General features: G+C 38.4%; 2 protein-coding genes across 6 annotated transcripts in view; both read right to left on the bottom strand.

Moving 5' to 3' along the window:
- LOC147865910 (protein TORNADO 1-like) overlaps positions 1 to 5,914 on the bottom strand; it is a 44,803-nt gene extending 38,889 nt beyond the window's left edge. The window contains exons 1-2 of one of the 2 annotated variants that reach the window (XM_087316240.1): positions 4,582 to 5,897; positions 1,739 to 4,473 (exon numbers count right to left, since the gene is read on the bottom strand). In XM_087316240.1, coding sequence (XP_087172366.1) covers positions 1,865 to 4,473; positions 4,582 to 5,776 — 3,804 coding nt within the window. In that variant the 5' untranslated portion in view covers positions 5,777 to 5,897 and the 3' untranslated portion in view covers positions 1,739 to 1,864. Of the gene's footprint in view, positions 1 to 1,738; positions 4,474 to 4,581 lie in introns of those variants that run through there. The other variant, XM_087316239.1, reaches the window with a different exon arrangement.
- UBP25 (ubiquitin-specific protease 25) overlaps positions 1 to 18,789 on the bottom strand; it is a 47,238-nt gene extending 28,449 nt beyond the window's left edge. For 2 of the 4 annotated variants that reach the window (XM_087316242.1, XM_087316244.1), the window contains exons 1-9: positions 18,609 to 18,789; positions 16,385 to 18,222; positions 15,512 to 15,998; positions 15,121 to 15,196; positions 14,938 to 15,030; positions 12,902 to 12,988; positions 11,915 to 12,789; positions 11,697 to 11,831; positions 11,184 to 11,364 (exon numbers count right to left, since the gene is read on the bottom strand). In XM_087316242.1, coding sequence (XP_087172368.1) covers positions 11,244 to 11,364; positions 11,697 to 11,831; positions 11,915 to 12,789; positions 12,902 to 12,988; positions 14,938 to 15,030; positions 15,121 to 15,196; positions 15,512 to 15,998; positions 16,385 to 16,559 — 2,049 coding nt within the window. In that variant the 5' untranslated portion in view covers positions 16,560 to 18,222; positions 18,609 to 18,789 and the 3' untranslated portion in view covers positions 11,184 to 11,243. Of the gene's footprint in view, positions 1 to 10,739; positions 11,088 to 11,183; positions 11,365 to 11,696; positions 11,832 to 11,914; positions 12,790 to 12,901; positions 12,989 to 14,937; positions 15,031 to 15,120; positions 15,197 to 15,511; positions 15,999 to 16,384; positions 18,270 to 18,608 lie in introns of those variants that run through there. The other 2 variants (XM_087316243.1, XM_087316241.1) reach the window with 2 other exon arrangements.
- Between the last annotated feature and the right edge of the window lie 981 nt (positions 18,790 to 19,770).

The raw sequence follows: 19,770 nt of genomic DNA, 5'->3' as shown, positions 1-19,770 counted from the left end.
GATCACTCGACCCGATCTCAGTTATCCGGTCGGTCTCCTTAGCCAATTCATGCAAACACCGTGTGATACGCACTTGGATTGCGCTAAGCGAGTTCTACGATACGTGAGCGACACAATGGATTGCGGAATCCTCTACAAGACCGCGATGCCAATACGACTCGAGGGGTACACAGATGCCAATTGGGCTGGCTACAAAGCCGATAGAAGATAAACCTCCGGATTTGTTTTCTCCCTTGGCAGCGGAGCAATATCCTAGAGTAGCAAGAAGCAGCCTACCATCGCTCTTTCGAGTATGGAGGCAGAATATAAGGGCGTAGCCGTAGCTGCATGTGAAGCTGTATGGATCAAAAGGATACTCAAGGATCTGGGCGTACCCATCAAGGATTCGACTTCCCTTTACTGCAACAACATGAGCAGTATCTATCTGGCTCAAAACCCGGTGTTCCACGCGTGGACAAAGCACATCGAAGTGCACTATCACTTCATCCGAGAGCGCGTTCTAGCTGGCGATGTCGACCTACAACACATTAGCACTAGTCTTCCAACGGCCGACATCTTCACTAAAGCCTTAGGAGCTGACAAGCTATGGCAATTCATGACCGATCTCGGATTGACGATCCCTGACCTGCCAAGCTTGAGGGGGAGTATTGAAGATATTACGCAATAACGCGTGGATTCCGCAAAACACGCACACTACGCAATAATGTGTGGATTTCGCAACCACACAACAAAGCTGCAAAGAGTCGATCCATCGCGCAAAGCCGTGAAGAAAGACGCAAGCCGAAGCACAGACTTCGCAACTACGCACAACGCAAGCTGAAGCACGGATTCTATAACTCCGCATACAGCGAGTCGACGCGAGTCGAAGCAGATTTCGGATACCATCTGAAACCGACCCGACGTGATCTTGAGCGGGCGTGTTGAGAATCAAGCTCAACTTGGTCTAGCGTGTGAACTCACCTTGAGAGTGAATACACACTCCAACGGTCAAGAGTCACCATTATGTCACCACTTTGTATTCTAACATTTAGTGTGAGTCATAGAATCATATTCTATGACACATAACTTATGAGCTTTCATATTCCCCATGCTCCATGAGTCTTGTAGTTAATGAACAGAGAGGGTGACTACATAAAGCACCCTCCTCCCACCTTGTATAGAGTTGAGTCTTTCTCGTGTGTCAATATACTTTTACCTTGTGTATTCTCTGTTTTTCACTCTCTCTCTCTCTCTCTCTCTCTCTCTCTCTCTCTCTCTCTACACACACACATAACTCACGTCTCTTCTGCTTCATAAGAATCCATCTGTTGATTCTTTACACAATTTAACCTCCAAAAATGATAATACATTGCATCTTTCTCTCATTCACTCATAAAGGAATTCGTGTTGAGAGCTTCAATTCAAGGTTTCAATAATTTTCTAGTATTTGATTGTGATTCCTAACTTTTTGTAGCATTTTTTCTCATTTTGTGTGCTTTTGTACATCGTTTACCTCATTAAGTGGTAGATTTGTGTGCTTCTTTGTCAAGATAGTTAGGGAGGTTTAATACCCTATTTTTGATAACTCGAGAGTACTTGTCCACCATTCTTGCTAGTTTTACCTTGATAAGGAGGTACACATTTCTTTGAGAGGAAGTTGTACAATCGATGCAACATACCTAGAAGAGACACATTTAATAAGAGAAAGAAATTCTACACTTGATTTAAATCCACAAATAACCATGATCATTAATATTGGTTTTAAAACAAGACACTTATTCTTAATTGCAAATGCCCATCTAGATCCATAGGGGGAATATTCAAAGGTTTACAAGAAATACTAAAATTGAGCTTTTCTATTTGAACCCACATAGCAAGATATAATTTAGCCTAGTGGGAAGGACCGTTTTCCTTCACAATGCAACTTGCATAACCATGCAACTTGAGTACTCCCATCACCTTTATCGTAGATGGTACGCTTGAGATGGAACTTCTTAGCTATGTTTTCATCGGTCAAACCTCCATTTTCCACCAACATGGCTGCCAAGCACTTTTGCCACTCATTGGAAGCACATTCTAGTTTACTTAGAAATATATCCTTTTCTGATTTAAAATGACTTTGTACCATAGGATATTGTTTGGCTAGTTTGAGGTGGGGCGTCCAATCAGGAATCAAGGAGCTTGCAAGAGGTACCATAGAGGAAATACCGAGTCTAGCCGCTATAGTCAAAATATGAAATAGACCCTTGATATATGGTAGAGCTTTTTTTAAACACTCTGCATGAGACTCTGACAAAGAGGTGAGGGTGATACCAGGCTGGTTTTCCACAGGGTGTGGCAATTTTTTATCCTCACAGTATAACTGGATTCTCACAAGTTCACCTCTAGAAACCCATCTCAAAACTTTCTCAAAGGTTGAGTTGGGAAATTTAGTCGTAAGGAGGGCGACACCAGGGAGTTGCTTCTCGGTCTCATTCTCTAGGGCCATTTTCAATAGCTTACTTATAGAGTTCTCAATCTTGCCGATAACATCATTCCTCATATCTTGAAGTTCTTTATGCATTTCATGTAGCTCCTTCATCATTTGATCCATCTTATTGTGTAACTTGAGGACTTCATTGTGAGTGGCATCCATTTTATGATGTAAATGTAAAAGTAGCCTTACCATAACCTTACTAGACTGTACCTCTCTTGCCTCTTCTAATGTTAATTGATCTTCTTGCATTAGGCCATTTTCCAAGCTAGTCATAATCACATCTTCATAACTTTGATATTTCCTAGATTCATCAACATAGTCATCGTTCTCCAACAATGCATTCTTCACCTCCACCTCAAACCATTTCTTAGATGATTTTAGGACCTCCCCATAATACTCTAACCCCAGGAGATCAATTAAATCATTTGATAGAGGATTAGGCATAGCCGTAGTCCGTTTCCAATCATATATTTCTTTCTCGGCTCGCTCAAGCTTTTTTCTTAATTGCTCCTTCAAATAAGTTACTTGCACGCATTGATCTTCTCTACGTTGCACCATTGATGGATAAAGTAAGCAATCAGGCCGAATGACACTCTCTATCAATTGAACCCCTTGTACACCGGAGGGTTGTGCACATATTGTAATCAAGTTGTTGATGATACTCTTTTGCACAAAAGCTAAGGTACTTAGGATGTCTTGATGTGTATTATTTTGAGCTCGAATTAGCACATCTATGACATGGTTTGATTTTGCTTGGCAGAACATGACGATGATCTCGCTCTTTGGAAAACAAATGGATATGAAATCTTTGCCGAGTGTGAGGACAGCATTATCATGCTTAGATTCGAAAGCATTGCTAAATAATGCTTGAATTCTCGGAAACAAGCCTGGTGTAAGAAATGTGAGGTCTTTGTTCTCACACTCTAACCTTCTGCCCATGTACACAAAGGTAACATTATCATCGATTCGAGTCCATTGGAGTTGTTGGACACCCCCGTCTGGCAATATGGCTGGGATAAAGATGAGATGTGAAGATCTTTTGGGGACTGTGCAACATAGGTGCATGGCTTCCATTAAGTCTACTAGTAATGAGCCCTTGACATTAGATTTGGCAAAGGATTCAAACTCCTGCTCTAGGAAATGTCGAGGTATGCATCCTTTGTCAAATGCGACGATATCCTTTGATGCTCCAGATGTTGGGAAACCAATGAGGCTTCCTATAATTTGATTGCAAAACCAATTGGGATCGAGAACGATGTGTTTGAATCCACTTACGTAGATGATGTTACCGGACTCATTCAAGGACATGGCAATTGCATTTAATTTAGCTTTGTCATCATTATGGCAGATTTTGCTGAAATCCTCCCATGTAATGATTCGTTCATTTGTGGTCTTCGAATAATTCAAGAGGTTTTTGGTTACTTGCGTGCAGATGTCGTAGAGCTCAATACCTTGGAGCACATCCTTGGCAATGTCGAAAATATGCTCTGCTACAGGTTTAACAGAATCCTTGTTTCTTGCATCCACATCAAAAGGAGAGTCGACAATGTCAATCACCCTTTTGAATTCTGATCGAAGTGAATTGATCGAATCTGAGAGACAGCTTGAGACCGGCTTCATCTGGTCTGCTCTTGTGAATACCAGGATTACTTTGAGAGGAATGATGGATTGAGGGCTTTTGGAGGCGAGGAATTTGAGCCAGTACCTAAAGCTTGCGATGAAGTCGGTCTCTTTTTTCGTTTCTCCTCTTTTGTTACTTTGGCTATCCATGGGGCTCCAAACGAACATGAACATGGATGGGAACTGATAAGAGCTGGTTCCTATGTCAGGGAACATGCAGTCGTGGAATGCGTGGAACTCTTGCTGGCCTGCCATGTCCCATAATGACACTCGCATTCCCACTTTTTTGATGGCTTGCACCTCAATTCCTTTTGTGCGTTCTCCAGTAAACAGGGCTCTCAGCCTATCCCTCTTTCTCCCATAGATAGAACGCATGGTAGATACAAGAGTAGTCTTTCCTGCGCCAAACAAAATGAGGTGGAAGTGTTCGTTATTGTGTGTTTATATAACCTCATCAATCTGATTTTCAGTATTCGAGAGAATGTGGTGGTCATTCATGGTTTTACCTGCGAATGGATCTCCGCAGATGAACAATCGGATGGATGTCGCAGGCACTCGCTTCAAATCGGATCCCAACATGAAATTGCGCTGGTTCCTCCACAGCTGCGCCTGAATGGCAGGGTCCATTCTATCAGAATATGTTGTAGTTTGAAAGAAAGGAAGGCCGGACCGAGAAAGTGCATCAACCACTGCAGCAACAGCAGATCGGCTTAAATCACTACCTTTCAAAACACCTAATTCAAGGCTGTATAGTTGAGGAGGAGATGAAGGGGTGTGGCCAGCTGTCTCCACCCCCTTCTTTGGGGGTGCTAGGTGATCCATTAGATCCATTAAATCCATTACCTCCTTCTCTGACTTATCTGTCCCTCTACGGAATAGAGAGAGCTCTTTGAGCTTCGGCCAGTGGCGCAGGAAACCAGTGCTCCTTCTCCAGTCAATGGATGAGCAATATATATGCAGTCTTTGGAGAGAGGCTGCGAGGGGTGAATGTGAGGGATGAAGCTCCGCCAATTTCCTCACAAACTCTTCTGAAGATACTTTCACCTCAATGTGGAGGGAGGTGAGGGAGGGGAAGTCGCGTAACACCTCAATGCACTCATCGCTCATATGCATATACTGAAGGGAGAGATGTTTGAGGCGTTTGTTTTTCTTGAGGGCATTCAGAAGAGCATGAGCATCCCTGAATTTAATTCCATCGACGAGGAGGCTGCTGGGGCCCGCATGACGATCTGCAGCGAGAGAGAGAGCCTCCACCAAAACCCTCTCTTCCTCTTCCGTTAGATTATTAAAAATCAGGAGGAGATGGACAGCTCCGTCGGTGAGATTGGCGGCAGCCGTGAGGAGTTTTGTAGTGGTGGCATGGCTCATATCCAACATCATGTCTCTGCTCCCCCATTCCCAAGCTCCATGTTCTTCACGAGGACCATATGATAAATATTGTATGCTCCTGTAATTGTCATTCTCCTCAGGGGTGGTATCGACTAGGAAGAGGTTCTCAACATTGTTGAGTAGGAAGAGCTTCTTAATTAGCAGATCATCAGAATCAACAGCTGCATGATGATGATGTTGTTGAGAGGTTGAGTTTGAAGGGAGGTTGAGTAGAGCTGCTCTGGATTTCTCTACCGCTTCTCTAACCTCCTCGGGTGTCCACAACGTGAAGATGTGTCGGTGAGGGCGTGGGAGGAGGTGAGGCTTCTCCATGGAACGGAAGAAAATGAATTGAATGTGTGGAGGGAATGAATGAAAGAACAGAAAAGAATGGAATGTGAAGGGAAAGTTATGAATGATAAATGGAAATAATAAATGAAAATATGTTAGTGTTAGCCAAACTTTACATTAACATAATCATCAATCAAATTAAGTTTGGCAACAAACATAACAATTATTAAAACAATCCAAAACTCAAACACATTCTCTCTCTGTCTGTCCCTCCTCTCTCTCTCTCTCTCTCTCTCTCTCTCTCTCTCTCTCTCTCTCTCTCTTCTCATTTTGGGCCCCACTTAGTTATAAAAAGAAAGGTTTCTCATCCACTCGGTCTACCTATCAATTTTTGTGGACGGAAAGTATTTCAGGATTTACTGTTTCGTCTCTTTGTTAGCGTGTTTAATGAAAAACACTCTTCCAAGTTCCAAGTTCCAACTATAATTTAAATGTCAAAACCACAAAACAATTTACTATGAATGAGACAAGAAGAATTTGATTGCTTTTACATGGCCATTTTTTGTGGCTTTTGGATTCTTCATCTTCTCGCAGAGTGTATTTACACATACCACACCAAAAAGTCAAAACACTTTGGCATGTCTTTCGACTTTTACAATGCAATGCCGCGTTTTCTTTTCCCTTCCATTACTTTTGATTAACCTCTAAGGAAATACAGATAGGAAATATGGATAAGATCTTGGTTGTCTTGTGGGCCATCTTTGAAAATGATGGTGTATATAAGTAGAGGATAGAAATGTAAAACAAAAAAGGGCTTGTTTATATTTGTAAAATTAAGCCCAATATTCACGAAGATAGTTGGGTAATTAGGTTCATTATAGATATGTGTATTAGGTAAGAAGGATTAAGGGTCATTTTTCATGCAATTTTGAAGCAAGACCATTTGTCCAAGTAATAGTAAAAAAATGTCTATCCACTTTCAGGTTGGTGCCGCTCAATTGACTTAGGGCAAGTTTGGTGTTGAATAATTTGACTAATGACAACCTCAATTGAGCTTTAGGGCTTGTGATCAAGAAAGTAATTAAGATATATATATATATATATATATATATATTCAAATGCAAATGATCAAGATAAAATAGTGTACTCCCCATACCCATCCTTCTTGACCATTCTTTTCAAATGAATTTGGGTCATATTATATATTATGCTTCTATGGCCTTGATATTAGGGTTTGAATCATTTGACATTATCATGTTTGATGAAATCAATTCAAGTGAGCATGTGTAATAGAAACGAGTTAGATGCCATAAGCAAGTAACTTTACCATTGTAGTTAGGCAAAATGTTACGAGAGAATCTTAACATGGAGCACTAATGCACAAAAACATGATGGATCATCCGATACCTATCATTCATAATAATATGTAGTTTGGAGTGTTGTGTTTCAATATGTTGTGTACATTTCATACCTTAATTTTAAAGGATAGGTAATATCACCGACATGTACTCATACAATTCTCTAAACTCTAGTTGAATTACCTTATTCTCAATATCAATCCTACTCATTGCAAATAAATACCTTTTGTATATTGAAATTTGACATAAATCATTGGGAGTCCCATAGTGCGTAAAATTCGTGTTTGTCTAGCATAACATTCGTTTTCCAACATTGGAAAACGAATGCGAATGTTATTGAAATATTCTTGTGTTTTTTCCTTTTTTGGGTTTTTTCCCATTTTTTAAAGGTTTTATTTTGCTATTTTTCCTTTTTTTAGGTTTATTTAACTCATAATAAATGGTTAATCCAAAAGTATGGTATTTATCATTCTTTGAGGGTGTTTATCTTACTCGAATGATTGAAACATTCACGATTGCGAATGCACGTATAGTACGTATGGTTCATACCATGATTGGGACTACAAAAAAAAAGTGTTTTGTTGAATTTTTCTTCAATGCAATAAGTTTGAGTTGTAACAAGGCAACTACCAAACAAATTCTATACATGACTACTCAACCAAGCATAACGACTCCCCTCAAAACAATGCACAAAACATAAAATTGACAATGATGATAAATTTGTGATTTTAATGTTCTGTTATATCAACATTTTTTCATGAATTTTAAGAATAGTTTTATTTATTGCAAGCATTAAGTTCATAAGTAATATTCTATGACAACTTGGGGTGGCCATCATAGTTCAAATCTAGCTTACTTGGTATGTTAATTTAAATCAATAGCTCACAAAGATTTAGTAGATTCTTGTTATATTGAGAAATGTTGATGATTTTCACTTTTTTATTATACTGTTCACTTTTTTATTATACTATTGTTTCCTTTTTGTAATGAAGCATTAGTTGTGAATTTTCGATAAGTAGAGAATGATGTTTATACAAAGTTTTCAAGGAAAGCCTATACATGTGACAAAGACAATTGTTGAAAAGTGTTGGGTCTCTATTCATAAATGGAGATAGAGGGTCAAAAAGATGATATTAGAAGGATGATGCTATTGGTGATACACACACATGAATGAACCCAAACCATATTTTACTTTATTTTTAAAAGTGATTACAATTAGTGATGATATTTTAAAAGTGTGTTACATGTGTGTTGAAAAGTGTTGGGTCTCTATTCATAAATGGAGATAGAGGGTCAAAAAGATGATATTAGAAGGATGATGCTATTGGTGATACACACACATGAATGAACCCAAACCATATTTTATTTTTAAAAGTGATTACAATTAGTGAGGTTCTTTTCTTCCTCACTTCCTTAATCCCATTGATCTCTCCCTAGTCTAAGATCACAAACGAGTCACATGGAGTTCAAAATTTGCATTTCACTACGAGAGGTCCATAAACATAAAAAGAAATTGTAAGGGGAGAATGCATTTATTATGGATGTGGTTTCTTATCATGTGTCATTGGCAATATGACACCATATTGCACCTAGGGATTGTTTTGAAGGGGATATTACGTGTGGATGTAGGAAATGTTAGAATCCTTGTGGAAACAAGTGGATCATCATGATTCAATCATATAAGAAATGCAACGAAAGAATATCGGGAAAGATCATATATCTTAAAGGTAATGAAACAATGCATATAATCTAAATTCCTAATAAGTATTTATTGAACACTCCACTTTGCCAATTCCTTTCTCATTGAGATCATTCAAGGGATTTTAACCAACATATATATATGACATTGTCAATGACATGGGAGCAAATGGGTGACAATCATTCGTAGCCACCTATTGCAATATGATGAAATCCTTATTAACTAATCTAATTCTTAATTAAGGAAACAACTTTGCACTAATTACCTAATTCAAATAACGAAATCACAATACCGATCAATACTAGGGAATTCAACCCTAAATCTTTAAAAGGAAAGCTTAGATGGTGAAGTGCATGATTACATCTTGGGAGAGAAACAAATGGAAACAAGGGTTGCTAGTGAAAGGGATGATGTACCCTAAGTTGGGAACGCTGTTGCAAAGTTACACACATGCATGTGAAAGTGGAGCACATCCACAAGGGATTGTGGATCGGCAAATCTTCGTGGGTACGATTATGTTGGAGGATGTCAATGTTTCTCAAAGAAATAGATTTATTATCCCGGAACTCTAGTGCGAATGTTAGGTTTACTTTAATTGCGACTCACGAAATTTTCGATTTCAAATAAAGTCAATATTTAAAATGTGGAACGCCTATAATTAGAGCCAACCTTTTCTCCTAGTCCTAAACGTAAGTTTAATAACAAGTATTCACTGTAGTTGCAACTGTAACGAAGGTATTGATTTTAAATCAAATCAATATTTAAAATGTGGAACGCCTACCATTAGAACCAACCTCTTTTCCTAGTCCTAAACATAAATTTAATAACAAGTATTAAACAGTAACTCCTCAAATAAGATCTCAAAGATTAACAAATCAACTGCTGAGCCCTAATACTTCCAACTTATATGCAGTTCGTGCAGCTTTCTGATGAATTTGGTTTTCAAAATGAAACACGAGCACCAATCATACATGTACTCCATTTAGTCAAGATTATGAAATATTTGTATTATTCACAAATAATACAAAAAATAAAAGAAAAAAACATAGGAACAAGTTCTCAAGTTCATGACAAATTTCAGTACAGCAACTATAAAAATGTTTTACAAAAACATGAACAAAGCAACAAACAAGAGAAATTTTGAGGTTTTCCTTGCTGTTTTTCACCATAATGCCTATTTATAGCCAAAAGTACACCTTCAGATACAGTACAAAATACAAACAATATTTAACCAGCATAGAGATGGATTAGGCTATCCTCAATTTGCAGCCAAACTAATTGAGTGAATTGATGACCATACCTTGCTCACTGAACACATACTTTTAATCTATCAAGCTTAAGGCAAGGACCATGGTAACATCCATATCTTGTGATGAGGCACATATAATACCTGGTAGCAGAACTTGGCGTAGGATAGTTAATTCATTTGTTTGTGAAAATCAACAAAGAAACATGTTGTTCAAATATAATGCTTCATACTCATAGAACAAATTGTACTAGCCATGTTGGCTTTGCAGAGAGGCTTCTCATCAGCTTACCTCTGCTGAAGCCTTCTCATGATCCTCTCCACGGGTGAAATGGTCACCTGAATAAAAATGTGCATTATAAGCAATACCTGTAATGAGCCAAGGACCCATAACAAGTAAAATAACTCATCATCTACAAGTCAGTATTTAATAAAACATACAAAGCAACTTGAAGAGACAGGAAACGGCCTTTGTTATGTTATATGGTTAAAAAATTGTCCCTAGTCCATGTCTAGACCTCGATGACTTTGCAAAAGCTTAGGCTAGAATCGTGGAAAATAAGGATCCTGGTCCCAGCTCCAGGCTGTCATTAAAATGCACCAGCGTCGAGTGAACCACAATTTGAAAATGTTTCTGATAATCATCCGAAGTACCACAACAGCTTTCATCCTCGTACAACTCCAAAAACAAAACAAAGAATAAATCATCCAGAGGGCAAACTCCATAAAAATCACTATCTTTGAAACAAATACAAACTCTCGAGAAAACTTTGTATAGGACAGATAGTGTGTGCCCAACCTGGCTTCTAATTACAGAAATCGTAAGGAGCATAAGTTCCACTCAGAATAAAAAGATATCTGTCAATGGCATTAATTTTAATCCTGAACATATGATTTGGTAATGCTGAGCATTTCCCCTGACATTTGCCAAGAGAGCTTGTGAACGATTATCCAAACTGGGCAATACTGCATATGCTCTTTTTTTCAATCTCAATCACATGAATCCCCATCTACTTCTATCCCACACTCCATTCATAGTCATCAAGTTCGCTGCCAAAATAATTCAGGAATGGAGATTTATGCTTTTAAGATTATTAGAAATACAGGATATACTTTGAAAGATCAATTCAGCAAAAAGTTCTGTACCTGGTTCATAGTTTAGGCATAAGCCAAAAACCCAGAACTCTAGTGTGACCGTTATTATGCTCATATCTTCTTCATCCTTTGAGCTGCAAAGTGAGCTTGCAACTGTTCAACTAAATGTTCTTTTACTTCTTTGGGAACCCTTTGTCGCAACGAGTCATGGACACTTGCAAAGGCAACACTACTGCAAATCAGAACAAAAAAATTAAATACCAATAAATGTTTCACTCATTGAAGACATGCAGTGACATTGATACTAACTATAAAGCAGATTCCATACTATGTATGCATTAGAAGTATAAATAAATAAATGATATATTGGCTGAGAAAAATTTGAATCCAATGCAGTACACACATTTTTGTCATCAATGTACAATGTAGTATTCACATGTTAATATTCCTACAATGATTTCCAACAATAAATGCATGCTGGACAACTATACACATGGTCATAACGATGGCTTTTGCTCAAATGTATGCCTACTTTATACATGAGAGAGAAAGTGTTTTACATACCTCACACTTTCCTTCGTCCTAACTTCAAGCGTGGCCTCTTTCTCTAAACGTGCCTTTTTAATAAGACGAAAAGAGTCACGTACCATATCACACCACCCTGTACGCTGTAGCAGGTCGCGCGTATCGGATGCAAGCCTGTATAATATACTTGAGAAGCTTAGATCTCATTCACAGGATTTCAATAGTCAACATAGTTGATGCTCAAGCCTCAAACTTACCACAGCTTGAGCCCCTCGAGCTTTGATTTTTCCATAGGCAGACGTTCACCAAGTGCATGTTCATTTGCTGTATTTGCAATGCATGGCTCTGACTGACCATCACTGCAAGACGTAGTGTTAACAGAGTGTTCATCAGTTATTTTTCTTTTTATCCCAGTGGCTGTTGGTGAAATAGCCAAAGTTTCTACGATTCTTGGCTCCATCTCTGCTCTTTGATCAGCATCTACTTTAATGTCATTCAAAAGTTTACCATTTCCTTGTTGATGCTCATGATCAGGTATCATGTGCTTCAAGCTTTCTTGTTCTTTGTTGAAAAAGTCTCCAGTGTCATTCTTGTGGCTACCATGATTGGAATTTCCATTTGACAAAATATGGTTACCATTAGAATGTCTGTTAGTACCAATAGAAGAAATGTCAGCTCTTCCATTTGCAACTTTCCAATTCAGTCCATTGGGTACAGGCTTCACAATGTTGAACCTAACATGGTGGACACCTTGACCTTGGTCAGCACTACAAGAAGAACCATTAGCACCATGCAATTTGTCAACAGTTCCATTCTGTTTCATAACTGATTCTGGCAATTTCGTAGTATCTTTCATCTGAACAGGAACTACATTCATTTTACCATCACCAATAGCCCCATTACATGTATCAATGGTTCCATTCTGTTTCCCAACTGAAACCTGCAACTTTGAAGTAGATTCCCTTATCGGAGCAGCTATGGAGCCATTTTTATGAATTTCTGAGCCTTTAAGTTCATCTTTTGCAATTTGACGAACATAAAATAGTATGTAAGCTTTCTCTGCAAGGACTGCCTTTGAAGTGACAGATGTAACATGAGCATCATTACAGCAAAACCATTTTCCATTGACATCCTGAATGAGAAGAGGAAACATGAAACATGAGCATCATCACAATTTACAGAGACATCGACATACTGAACAACAGTTGCACATTGGTTCATTACCAGGTTGTATGTTGGCATACCTTAACAAAAGCATAATAATGGCCACTGTCTTGAGAATAGCCAGCATGGACAATAACCCCATATAGAAGATATTCTGTCCTTTGATCCTACATGCAAATCAGAATTTAACAGTATGGAACATGATAGAGAAAAAAAGATATATAGTGCACAATATTGTTTCGTTATAGTTTCTGGACTGTCATATATTCAATAGTCAAACAACAGCTAGAGAAGTTTAAACAATAAGAAAGGATATGACTTCATCCAAGTGTGATCTCTATTATCAAAACTGTGAAAATCTCAAACAAGGGCATAACTGAGTTAATAATAGCATGGGTACATGCACCATTGCCATAATCCAAACATTAAGAGTGAGAGTGCATGAAACTGAAAAAAAGCGGACAATACAGGGAAAGACGGTAATTTACATTTATTATAGAGCTAATTCAAATGCCTTTAAAGACCTTGATACTGCCATGGAATATAATCTTCTGCTATACACTAGCTAGCAGCATTCTACTCAAGATATGAACCTACAGTCAAAGTTTTTTAAATCATGTAGCTAGAATCCAACTATACAACTGCTTATTCCAACCATTTACAGTGACAAGACGGACTCCTTTCATGGTGAAACACTCTCCTCCTTCCCTAGACTGCAGAAGCATTTCCAAAAAAGTGAGCTACTTGGCCACATATTAATGGCATTCCAAGGTCCAACCTCTCGAACGAACACTGCCATGTGCAGATGGGTTCACAACCCTGCCTATGGCTGCACAAACACTAATGCCCAAACTAAATAATTAGGGCTGTCCTTTACAAGTCTTACTCATTTCAAGAAACAATGTTTTTTTGTCTCTTTGTTCTTTCAATTAAAAACAAGCGTTTCATGCAACTAAGTTGTCCACGGTTTAGAAAACCTGGATAATATATGCTGTTTCATTGTTCCCGATTTGAACCTTTGGACAAGCAGGATAAGAGACGATAGAAGAGAGGACGACTGGGGTTGGCATGGCTGAATGAGAGGATGGGTGAGCTCAGATAGAACAAACACGGCTGAATGAAAGGACCAAACCTAATGGAAGGTCTATTTTTTGAGCATTCACCTTGAGCTGAATGACAAGAACATTGGAATATAATCTTCTGCTATACACTAGCTAGCAGCATTCTACTCAAGATATGAACCTACAGTCAAAGTTTTTTAAATCATGTAGCTAGAATCCAACTATACAGCTGATTATTCCAACCATTTACGGTGATGAGACAGACTCCTTTCATGGTGAAACACTCTCCTCCTTCCCTAGACTGCAGAAGCATTTCCAAAAAAGTGAGCTACTTGGCCGCATATTAATGACATTCCAAGGTCCAACCTCTCTAACAAACACTGCCATGTGCAGATGGGTTCACAACCCTGCCTATCTATGCACAGACACTAATGCCCAAACTAAATAATTAAGGCTGTCCCTTACAAGTCTTACTCATTTCTAGAAACAATGTTTTTTGTCTCTTCGTTCTTTCAATTAAAAACAAGCATTTCATGCAACTAATTTGTCCACGGTTTAGAAAACCCATATAATATATGGTGCTGTATTGTTCCCAATTTGAACCTTTGTACAAGCAGGCTAAGAGACAATGGAAGAGAGGACGACTGGGGTTGGCAAGGCTGAATGAGAGGATAGGTGAGCTCAGATAGAACAAACAGGCTAACCCAGGATGGACATGAGGAAAAAGCAGGCAAGCGAGTGGGCTCGGGTATGAAGAAAAGAACGAGCAAGCTTGAAGAGGATGGACTTGAGGAAAAGACATGAACAGGCCAGGGAGGATAACCAAGTACAGATGAGTGGGTCAGATAATAAATCTGTATTTACATACATGACAACATTTGCACTATAATAATAAGCTTTATATTTTACATTATCGCCCAATTGACATGAAGAACATCTTATAAAGACCGATTAGAGGCACATAAAATACTCTGATTCAATGATTATACTTGCTTCGCCAAGATATGAAACAAAATTCTGCATGGTTCTAATAAGCTTAAATATCATATCATTACCTGGCTGTCTTTGCACAAGTGACTGCAGAGGTCCAGCCGCTCCTCAAAACTAATATGTTTGTCTATTTTTCCACCATAGATATTCTCGAACCTCTAAAGAATCAAGTATACATTGTTGAAACAATTGTGTAACATAATGTAAAGGAACAAACCTAATGGAAGGTCTATTTTTTGAGCATTTACCTTGAGCTGAATGACAAGAACATTGGGAGCCTCAAATACTGACATTTGCTTGCGTGCTGATGTTAGCTTTTTGCACCTACAGACAATCCACAAATATCTCTCATGGGTATGCATATATACACAACTTTGAAGATTGAGCATGTTTTCAGAAGAAGGCATTATCATACAGCACATTTAAAGACACGGCATTGAATCACAGTAAAACATGCATTGTACTACATACGTATGAGTTCACAAGATCAAAATAAAAATAGCGCACATTGTGCAATGAGAAGAAAATTGAAAGAAAGAAATTAACCACAAGTATTAAAGCAGGGTTTCAGTCATGAAAGAACTCATAATGTAGCTTATTGCTTTCATTGAAAAAAATAAGGTACATTAATACACTCACTTCTCACATCTGTACTTGTTGCTTCCATCAAGAATTTCGGGCTGAAAATATCGGCACAGCGCATCATTTAAGGAGGATATTTTAAACACATCCAAACTAAGATCCATGATATCATCAAGTTTGTTGGACTCTGCACTGCAGGATAGACATTTTACTTGACTTTGCAAAACACCTCCAAAAATGTCCTTCACGATAGTGCGCGGTTCATCCTTTGATTTCTTTTGAGAATCTTGCTTTGTCGTTCTCAGCTTCGCAGAAGATAGCAGTTTATGAAGCTTTATGCAAACAGAGTTACATGCCTCTATAACATACCTGAGGAACTCATGAGCATCCTCTTGCCACCCTTGTCGGAAGTGTTTGGCAAACAATGCCAAACAGTTGTAAATTCTCAAAGGAGAATCAGAGGTAGACTCGATTGTTAAAGAGCGAAATATCCTTTTCTCGACAAGACAAAAGGCACAAACCATATTTCCATCAACCAAATCACCTAATAAAGCATAGTTCAAGATAAATGGAAATCAAACATCTGGCCCAGAATGTATATATTCATGGGAAATTACCAAAATATTCCTAATGTTCGACAAAATTCCCAAAATGCCCTCATAATATCAATATACCCTCATTTTCTGAAATTCTCAAAATACTCTTCCCTCTCCACAGTTCTCTCTATCTAAAAACCACACAGGAACTGCATATAATGATGTTTTAACATCCTCAGGGAGGGGGGGCAAAACATGACCCATGGGACCTTGAGAACTTTGAACAATGAAAGCTATTATGGGGATTTCGTGAGAACAATAGGGTTATTTCAACAAAATTTCCCTCTATACAATCAAAAAGCTCAATGCTACTTCAATAGTAACCCTCACTAACATGAAGAGGAATGATTGCTTGAAAGACAAAAATTTGCCAACGGAGGTGTATATGTTAAGCATTGGAGAACACTATTGAGATAGCAAGTATTCCCAAGGTTTCTGAGACCAACAGGGCCACCTTTCCTCTTCTGAAGAGGTAGCCAATTCATTTCCAGATTTATACTGCTGGCCATACAGTAATGGGGGGCTCAAACCAGACCATGAGGTGAGCTGCACAAAGGTGCAAGTCATGCACATACTCTTCTATTATATCCACGTTGTAGACATATATATGTATACCGAAACACTTCTATCAAAAACCTGAATAACTTCTTGAATATGCCACCTGAAAACTTCACACAATAAGATTTGATACCAAAAGACTTGAATCGGAGTCTTGAACACTTCTTGAATAAGAAATTGATGGCAAATAATAAATCAAGAACCTCAAAATTCTTGATTAAGCCATCTGAAATTTTCCTTCAATAAGATGTTGATATTGCCATCTGAATCAAAAACCTAGAATCATCTTGAATAAGAGGTTGATATTGCCTACTAAATCAAAAAACTGGAACCTTCTTGAATAAGAAGTTGATATCACCAACTAAATCAAGAGCCTGAAAACTGCTTGAATAGGCCACGTAAAAAATGCTTGAATAAAACCTTTATATCTCTCAACACAATCAAGACCCTGAAATCTTTCTGAAGGTTCTCCAATTGGTGAAAATACTGCAGAAACTCTAATCTCCCTCAGAATAGGCAGTGGAGAAACCTGATCTCCTTAGCCAGTGGAAAATCTTGCACAAAATTGAAGACTTCAAAAATTCTAACCTCATTCAACAATGAAGAGTCTCATACCAGATCAAAAAAGCCAGAAACCTTAATCTCTTTAGCAATGGAGAATCTCATCCAAAATCTAAAAAAATCTGTCTCTCGTGAAATTGACTCAGGAATCTCTTGAAGCTCGGAAACCAGAAAGCTAATTTCCAGGATTGACAGAGAATCTTCAGGCTATTTAATAAAAAAGATCTGCGCCACTTTAAACTATCAAAAATTTCCCCTGAATGACTGTAGAAACCCTCACTTATCTCTTCATTATATCAAAACAACAGTGAGCTTCTTGATTAAACATATCCAGAAGCTTCTAATACTCCCTTACTAGCTGCAGATAACTTGATTTCTTTAGACAATGGAGAATTTAAAGTTATACCATATAACGAGTAACTCCTTTATGAAGAAGCTTCTTGAATAAATTGCAGAAATCCTAATATTTTGGTTATAACATCAAAATACCTTTTCTTCTTTCAAAAACCACCTAAATGGCAGCAAAAACTCCAGCTTCCGAAGATAATAGAATCACAAAAAGATATTATAAAACCTGAGACTTATAGAATAAGCCACCTTAAGATTGGAAACCGCTTGAATAAATTGACTGCAGAGACTTGTACTGCTTGATTTGGCTTGACTGCCTGATTACTGAGAAAACCTTATTCTCAAAAACCTGTCACTAGATCTGTCTGTTCATCTAGGTTTGTCTCTCTTGATGTTCAGGAAATCTCATGATGACAATGGATATCTAAACCTGCGCTTCCTGGATAAATATCTCCTGAAGCTCAGAGAGAGATGGTCTCCTTTACAATGAAGACCTAATCTCCTCAGAAAGCTATCTTCACTTCTTGAAATAAGCCTTGGAAAGTCGGAGAAGTAAAAAGAAACTTTACAGAATTACTGTTCAAACCCAAATCATCTCAAAAAGAAACTAAGACCAAAAGAACTGCAATTCTTGAATAAATCCCTCCTCAATCTGAAAGAGGCAGAGAGATCGCCTGATTTTACTGTGAATCTTCTTGAACAATCCTGTATATGTATCCTGAGAGAGAAACTATCAAGCTTCTTGAATAAGCCTGTATAAGATTAAACGCCATATTCAGGTACACAGAGCTAAAGACCAGAGAGACCGAGAGAAACGCGTATAATACATAAACTAGAGATTCCTGTGTGAAATTATCAAGCTTCTTGAATAAGCCTGTATATGAAAAAGATGACGACGATGATGATGATGAAAACGGCATATGCATGTACACGGAGCTAACGACCAGAGAGACCTAGAGAAACGCGTATCATACATAAACTAGAGATTCCTGTGTGAAATCCTAGGGTCGCCATATCCAAGGTATACGGATGCATGTGTGTGTATGCGTATGGAAACTGAGATATGAGGGATGCAGAATTCCGACACATACCTGGTGTAACAGCTTGAAGCTGCTGAAGCAAAGGGGCGCCGGGTGTCGGTCACGACCATTCCATGGCTGCGATCGATCGATGGTGGATCAATCGGAGCAGGAGGAGGCAGAGAAACAGAGTGACAGCACCAGAGACCTCGGAAAACCTCCCTTTTCTTCTGTCTTCTCAATTTTCCTTTAATTCCCAAATCTACCCCTCCGTCCTCAGCACAACAAAGAGCTTTTCTTTCTTCGGCTTGAAACTTGAATGACATACATACATACATGCATACATATACATATAATTATTAATACCATACATACATATATGTATGATACATGGATGTATATATGTAAACTCACCCATAATCACTCGCATTGGGGTCACCTATACGTGACCCCCCCCCCCCCCCCAACCCCCCTTCTTGAACCCATCCATGCCCGTAATGCTACCTACACCAATATTTGTGTGTTGGTTCATCCATGCCCATGGTTTGTGGTTGTCGATTCAAGCACGCATGTTGGTCGCCTTCTCCTAGTCATGTCGATAGGATATGCAATCATGGTCATCATCGTCAGCTTATGTATATCATGCCTTTCGACAATGAGAAAATTTGTAACGTTGGCCTACTTTACTTACCATGCACTTTCGACAATGGTAATATGATACTTCGTTGTTGATTCATGTACATGATGTACTTACCATGATGGGAATGGTCGTGGTCATCAATTCATTCACTTGATGGGCTTACCACGGTGGTATATATTATATACAGTCATTTTTTCATGTATCCCATGTGGTTTGTTGTAGTGATAATGGTACATGATCATCTATTCATGCATATTGTGGTTTTACACTGAGTGGTAACATGGTATTGTCAAATCATGTGCGACATGCAAATATCATAGCAATAATTGTATGAAGTCATTGGTTTGTGCACATCACGGCCTTATCTTAGTGGTAATGGTACACAATCATAAGTTCTCGCGCGTACATGTATATTTATTCTAATTTCTAATGATAATGGTACCCCACAAATTTGGGCTTTAGTATGTTGTGATTATGGGACGTAATCATGTACTTCACGATTTTTTGGTTTCATATGTTCTAGCCATTGGTACTCCACAAAACTTTGGGTTCCATGCATCATGGTGATTGTATGTGGTTGTTGGGTACATGTTT

This window comes from Azolla caroliniana, unplaced genomic scaffold (assembly GCF_043228905.1).
Source record: "Azolla caroliniana isolate FFs.n. ecotype wild unplaced genomic scaffold, voAzoCaro1.0.p SCAF_3, whole genome shotgun sequence".
In the NCBI taxonomy this organism is placed as follows: domain Eukaryota; kingdom Viridiplantae; phylum Streptophyta; class Polypodiopsida; order Salviniales; family Salviniaceae; genus Azolla; species Azolla caroliniana.
This window is presented reverse-complemented; position numbering and strand designations above follow the sequence as displayed.